The sequence below is a fragment of the Eurosta solidaginis genome, chromosome 5 (assembly GCF_040869045.1).
Source record: "Eurosta solidaginis isolate ZX-2024a chromosome 5, ASM4086904v1, whole genome shotgun sequence".
Classification (NCBI taxonomy): domain Eukaryota; kingdom Metazoa; phylum Arthropoda; class Insecta; order Diptera; family Tephritidae; genus Eurosta; species Eurosta solidaginis.
In genome coordinates this window covers 147205068-147211623 of record NC_090323.1, presented here as the reverse complement: position 1 = coordinate 147211623, position 6556 = coordinate 147205068, and the positions used below count along the sequence as shown (strand labels likewise).

Sequence of the window (6556 nt, the reverse complement as noted above, 5' to 3'; positions counted from 1 at the left end):
CAGCATCGGTAACACTCCCCAAAGCCTTCGGGGAGTGTCTTTATTGTTAATACAACAACAACAACAACATCATTTACTTCTAGTGACCCTATTTTGTATGATGTTTTGTATTGAGATCTTTCAACTGCACGATGAAACTTGATAGATATATATATATATATATATATATATATATATATATATATGTGTGTGTGTGTGTGTGTGTGTGTGTGTGTGTGTGTGTGCTATTTAAGCATAGTTTTATCATGTATCTCATTTATTTGCAGTTTTTAAAAAACACAAAAAGGAGCGCAGAATTAAGTACAGAATACAAATTAGGCAGTCAGTTATCTAAAGTTCATAGTACAAAAATTATCAGTTGCATACGTTTTGAAAAACATTGAAAATGTAAAAAGACTTTTAAGCACACAAAATATTCACAAATTTGTTACCATGTACATTCTAAATTAGCACAAAAATTACACATATGTCAATCTCATGTGAAATCATGATCACTGATATTTAATAATATTCGCTAACTACGTATATGAATTCCGTTTTCCCTGTACAATAAACTGAGTTTAATTACAAATTAAGGGATGGTGTTGGAATTTTTCTAAATAAGTTACACTCGCTCTTGCTAATTAAAACATCTATTAAACTCTATTTGTTTCAAGAAAATCCCCGTCTTCTTCTTCTACAACGCTATAGGCGCTTTTGGCACTTTTACTTCCACCAGGTTTTTCTAAATGTGTATCGAAGAATTCATCAACTGTATCTGTGTTCCATTTGGTTATTGATAGGGTTTCTTGTACATTACCCTTGGCGTCCAGCAGCTTAACAGTCGGATCAAGACCACGCATATATTTTATTTGTAGATTTGAATATTTTGCTGGTCTACCACTCTTAATGAAAGCTTCAATTTGTGGATAAGCGCGGAATTTGCATGTGCAGACTTCTAGTATGGCTTTTGGCCAAAGGCGTTGTACAGCCGGCAATGAATCGGGCGTGCAGCATTCTTTACAGTGTGATCTACGTATGGATATTTAGTTATTTGCATTATATACGGAATAAAGGTCACTTACTTTATTGCATCCAAACCAAAATCATCTAGTTTATCACAAGATGAGCACATTAGTTGTGCTTTTATGAATCCCAGTTCACGACAATCTTGTGAGGTAAACTCAGCTAACGCGCTGTACTACAAGATGTATTGCAAGACGTTGTTACAGCTTCATTCACAAAATTATATACTTACAGCAAATGCTCCCAGCAACAAGAAAAGATATTTCAACATATTTTTGCACTTATTAAACAATTAATTCTCGAAGAACACGAGAGACACGCACTATATGCTGCTAGAACAAAACGTAAACCATTGTAAATTTTACCAAGTAGCGCAACTAACAGCTGATCGGTGAAAATTCGCACATTCACACGCACAGTTCTCGACTCAGTTTCAAAAACAAACTTTAGATTATTTAACTCAAATTTTAAAGTGAGACAATCCTTACGAATTTTGTGTATATATAATATATAAGGCGTTTTCATTGTTATTAAAACAATAGTTTTATTTTTATTAAAGCTTTTATCATTTTTTTTTTTTAACTTTGAAAAGACTCCGAACACCATTCTTTCATTATATGACATTCGACTGCCTAGTCCACTGCCTTCCACTCTATTCGCAACAAAACCTCTATTTAAGTTGCCAAACTATATAGTAAACAATGACGTAAACATTGCCCACGAAACACAGCTCAGTAATAATGCCAGCTGGTCACAGGGAGGATGAAAATTCTGTCGCGTTGATAATGCAGTTTCCTTGATTCTCATATCGCATTTACAGAACGTCACAAATCACAAATGGAGGTGATTTGTGACAGAACGATTTATCAAGAGGATGATGGTAATTCGCTTTGACAGCGTTATAAGTTGCAGAATCTCGTCTCTTTTCCTGGGTTTTCGTTCACAAAGCATAGTCATCTGCCCAAAGGAAAAGCGATGGGATGCTATCTATTAAGGCCGTCACTAGTAAAAGGATTCTTCTTCTTAGAGGCCAAAAGCAGTTCAGGATTTAAACAAATTCAAAGTGGTCATACTCCTGTTTAAAACACAGAGTCGCATAGTCATAGTCAAAATAAAATATTTTTTAATTTAGGCTGTATGCACATCAACAAATTAATCATTATATCTGCCTATATGCGATCAGCGGAGAAGAGGCGCACAAACACATGCATATATCTTATCTGAGATGCTCACAAAATAAGGCAATAATTTGTGCAAGTATCACTCACATATACACGCGCATATGAGAAGCTATAAACGTAGTTATAGTTGGTAATTTTATAGCTGATAGCTAACTAGTAAATTCTAGAAAAGCCTAGAAATATGCAACGAGGAAACCAGACGGTATAAAAGGCAGCAATAGTAGAGGCACGACAATCAGTTTCATTTAAGACGCTATCTGGCGAGCAATAGGAGTGTTATTTTGAAAGTAGTCTAATAAAGGCCATTTTGCATTATTGAATAGTGGAGTTATTTATTCAACAGTTTAGTGATTCGAACGTTAGTAGAAGGTTGCAAATAAGAAGAATTGCACTAAATTCGTTACAGTATAAACAAATTCTAGAGTCACCCTGGTTCACTTTTGTGGCGATATCTCGAAAAGGCGTCCACCTATAAAACTAAGGCCCACTCAATTTTAAAATACTCATTAACACCTTTCATTTGGTACCCATATCGTACAAAAAAATCCTAGAGTCACCTATGGTCCACCTTTATGGCGATATCTCGAAAAGGCGTCCTCCTATAGAACTAGGTTAGGTTAGGTTAAAGTGGCTGCCTCCGCTGTCCGAGCGGAGACTCACGTAGGCCATTGTGGCTCGTTGTGCTACCACGCGGGGGCCCCTATTTCCTGTTACCTTACTTTCGAGAAAGAAGAAAGTTTAGACCCCAATGAAGTTAAACCAGCGCGTTTGCCTAATGAAACGCAAGATATCGTTTGGGTTTATAGATTCAAGCTCCGCAAGGCACCCAAAGGAGTGTCTCTGGCGGCATTGGTACCTGGTTTTTGACAGTGCGGGACAGTGGCACAGATAGTGCTCTACGCTTTCTATCTCCTCCTCGTCCCTACAGCTGCGGCAGAAGTCATTTGTCTGCAGGCCCATATAGGCACCGTGAGTGCCCATGAGACAGTGACCTCTAAGAAGGCCCACTACTGGGCTTATAGAGATACGGTTTAACAATATAACCGATTGCGATCTCTTTTCATCCAGCTTAGGCCAGATTTGCTTGGATATACTACAAGTAGATTCCTTGGCCCATCTGGCGTTTGCCTGCTCCGTGAAAAGAGATCGTAGGCAGTGTTTGCAATTGTTTAGAGGAGGGCTGGCCCAACCCGCGGAGGTTATTGTTTGCAGGTTGGTGCCTTCCCTAGCTAGCTCATCCGCGGCACAGTTTCCTGAGATGTCACAGTGGCCAGGAACTCATATTATGCTTAGGTTGCAATTTTCAGCTAGTTTGTTGAGGGTTTCTCTGCACTTCAATGCCACTAGTGACGAGGTATTACTGCATTGCATGGATTTTATGGCAGCTTGGCTGTCAGAGAAAATTGAAATAGAATTGGTCACCTGCAGGTTAGCAAGATAGAGGGCTGCTTCCCAGATAGCTATGAGTTCAGCCTGAAAAACACTGCAGTGGTCGGGTAAGCGAAAGCTCTCGCTTAGATTGAGCTTCTCCGAGAATATTCCGCTGCCGTCTCTGTTGTTTAGTTTAGAGCCATCTGTAAAAACGAGATTTCGTGAGATCCCGGCTCCACGCCGTTTGCCCACTCGTTCCTCTCTGGGATTCTTGTGGAAAATTTGTTGTCCCAGCAAGGGGACGATGTTGTATGGTCCAATTTCAAGAAGGTTTCGGGGACCTTCTTCAGGATCCGGGTGTGAGCAAACCTGCAGTCCCTCCATGGTACGATAGCGTTGAGCCTTGCCGCGTTGCAGGAGGCACAGTATCTACCATATGGATCAGTTGGGAGAAGGAATAATATGGTTTCAAGAGCTTTGGTGGGAGTGGAGGGAAGGGCACCGCTGGTAAGAATTGCCGTCATCCTCTGCACTTTCGTTACTTTGCTCTTGTTAGATTCGATATCGAGTGCCGTCCACCATACCGTGACGGCGTAGAAGAGTATGGGTCTCACCACTGCCGTGTAGATCCAATGGACTATGCGTGGCTGGAGACCCCACCTTTTTCCGATTGCCGACTTACAAGCGTATAGAGCCATTGCGGCTTTCCTGGATCGTTCCTCCACATTTCGCTTCCAGTCAAGCTTCCTGTCTAGAATAACTCCGAGATATTTAACCTCGGTAGAGAGTTTGATTTCCCTCCCATTTGGGGACGGGAGGGTAAATTCCGGTATAATGCGTTTGCGGGTAAAAAGTACTATCTCAGTTTTTTCAGTGCTGATGCTGAGTCCGCATTCCCTAGACCAAGTGTTTGTTACATTAAGAGAATTTGCAGGAGTTCGCCAAGCACCGAAAGGTGTTTGCCGGTAACTGTCAAGGCTATGTCGTCGGCATATGCAATGACTTGGCATCCGGTGGGATGTAGTAACCCTGGGGGGTTCCTCTGTTGGTATACCTTATTAACGCTGAGCCGCCGAGCTCAGAGATAATGCTTCTCTTGTTTAGAAGGAGCTCGACGAATTTCACAAGAGGCTCTTCCACCCCTAGTGAACGTAGACATTTTGTGACCGCTTCTGGGAAAACGTTGTTGAAGGCTCCTTCTCGAGAAACTACCCAGCGTAAATTCTTTAAAGGCAAGACCCTTCTCTATCTTAGTAGTGATAGCATGTAGAGCTGTCTCTACGGATTTGCCCTTAGAGTAGGCGTGTTGGTTGTTGGAGATTAGTGCGTTATTTGCCGATCGTCTAATATAGGCGTCCAGCAATCGTTCTAGAACTTTTAGGAGGAAGGAGGTCAGACTTATTGGTCTGAAATCCTTTGGACTGTTTTTCGATATCCTGCCTCCTTTGGGTATGAAGACTACCTTTGCCTTGGGCCATTCCGTGGGGATACAGACCAGGTTGAGGCAAGCCTTGTAGATTTTAGCTAGCAGCGGGCTTATAAGATTGCTTGCAGATTGCAACTCAGCGGGAAATATTCCATCTATTCCCGGGGATCTGAAGGGTTTAAAGGACTTGATTGCCCATATAACTCCTTTTTCCAGGGGTCGGAACGGCCTTGGGTTAAATTGCGTGTTTAAGAGGTATGGTTGAGAGGTGCAGCCTGGAAAATGAGTGCTGACCAAGGTATCTAGAATTTCCGTACTAGAAGTGGCCCATTCTCCGTTCGCTGTGCGAATGCAGCTGGGAGGTATGGGGTTTTTGGAGAGGACCTTTCGTGGGCGATTGGCCTCTGAGACTTCTTCGATGTCACTGGCGAAGTTCTTCCAGGAGTCCCTTTTTGGCTTTCTGGATTGACTTCTTGAAAGATTTTAAAGCGTCCTTATAATGGGACCAGATTCCAGTGCGCTTAGCCTCGTTAAACAGTTTTCTGCTGTTTTTCCTCTGCTCGGAGATTTCTTGGTTCCACCAATAGGGTTTCTTTTTGCCCCTTACCTTAATCTCCGGGCAGGCTGCTGTGAAGGCAGCGTTACAAGATTTGGTGATAAGATCTACTGCTTCTTCTATTTTGGACGATGAGTCTAACTCACCGAGAGAAGCAGATGTTGTGTCTAAAGGAGGCGCTTCATCAGTTCTTAGCGGTAGGCTCAAACTCCCGTGAGAAGCGTTTCTATAGGTGGACGCCTTTTCGAGATATCGCCATAAAGGTGGACCAGAGGTGACTCTAGAATTTGTTTGTACGATATGGGTATTAAATTAAAGATGTTAATGAATATTTTAAATGGGAGTGGGCCTTAGTTCTATAGGTGGACAACTTTTCGAGATATCGCCATAAAGGTGGACCAGAGGCGACTCTAGAATTTGTTTGTACGATATGGGTATCAAATGAAAGGTGTTAATAAGTATTTTTAAAGGGCGTGGGCCTTAGTTCTATAGGTGGACGCCTTTTCGAGATATCGTCAAAAATGTGGACCAGGGGCAACTCTAGAATTTGTTTGTACGATATGGGTATCAAATGAATGTTGTTAATGAGTATTTTAAAAGGGCGTGGGCCTTAGTTCTATAGGTGGACGCCTTTTCGAGATATCGCCATAAAGGTGGACCAGGGGTGACTCTAGAATTTGTTTGTACGATATGGGTATCAAATGAAAGATGTTAATGAGTATTTTAAATGGGAGTGGGCCTTAGTTCTATAGGTGGACACCTTTTCGAGATATCGCCATAAAGGTGGACCAGAGGCGACTCTAGAATTTGTTTGTACGATATGGGTATCAAATGAAAGGTGTTAATAAATATTTTTAAAGGGCGTGGGCCTTAGTTCTATAGGTGGACTCCTTTTCGAGATATCGCCATAAATGTGGACCAGGGGTGACTTTAGAATTTGTTTGTACGATATGGGTGTCAAATGGAAGGTGTTAATGAGTATTTTAAAAGGGAGTGGGCCTTAGTTTTATAGGTGGA

At 41.6% G+C, this 6556-nt stretch overlaps 1 protein-coding gene across 1 annotated transcript; it reads right to left on the bottom strand.

Annotated features, from left to right (window-relative positions):
• Positions 1-473: 473 nt before the first annotated feature.
• LOC137252025 (selenoprotein F) lies at positions 474-1364 on the bottom strand. The gene is made up of 3 exons (XM_067787163.1): positions 1238-1364; positions 1065-1180; positions 474-1011 (listed from the first exon to the last, which is right to left on the bottom strand). Exons 1-3 carry the CDS (start codon positions 1274-1276, stop codon positions 636-638), a joined length of 531 nt encoding a protein of 176 aa, XP_067643264.1. The 5' UTR covers positions 1277-1364; the 3' UTR covers positions 474-635.
• Between the last annotated feature and the right edge of the window lie 5192 nt (positions 1365-6556).

Excerpts from the sequence above, each read along its gene's own strand:
- LOC137252025 (XM_067787163.1), bottom strand. The coding sequence starts at position 1,276 with ATGTTGAAATATCTTTTCTTGTTGCTGGGAGCATTTGCT. Across the intron at positions 1,181-1,237 it reads TGTTGCTGGGAGCATTTGCT|TACAGCGCGTTAGCTGAGTT; the intron begins GTAAGTATATAA and ends TACATCTTGTAG. Across the intron at positions 1,012-1,064 it reads TTTGGTTTGGATGCAATAAA|ATCACACTGTAAAGAATGCT; the intron begins GTAAGTGACCTT and ends ATCCATACGTAG.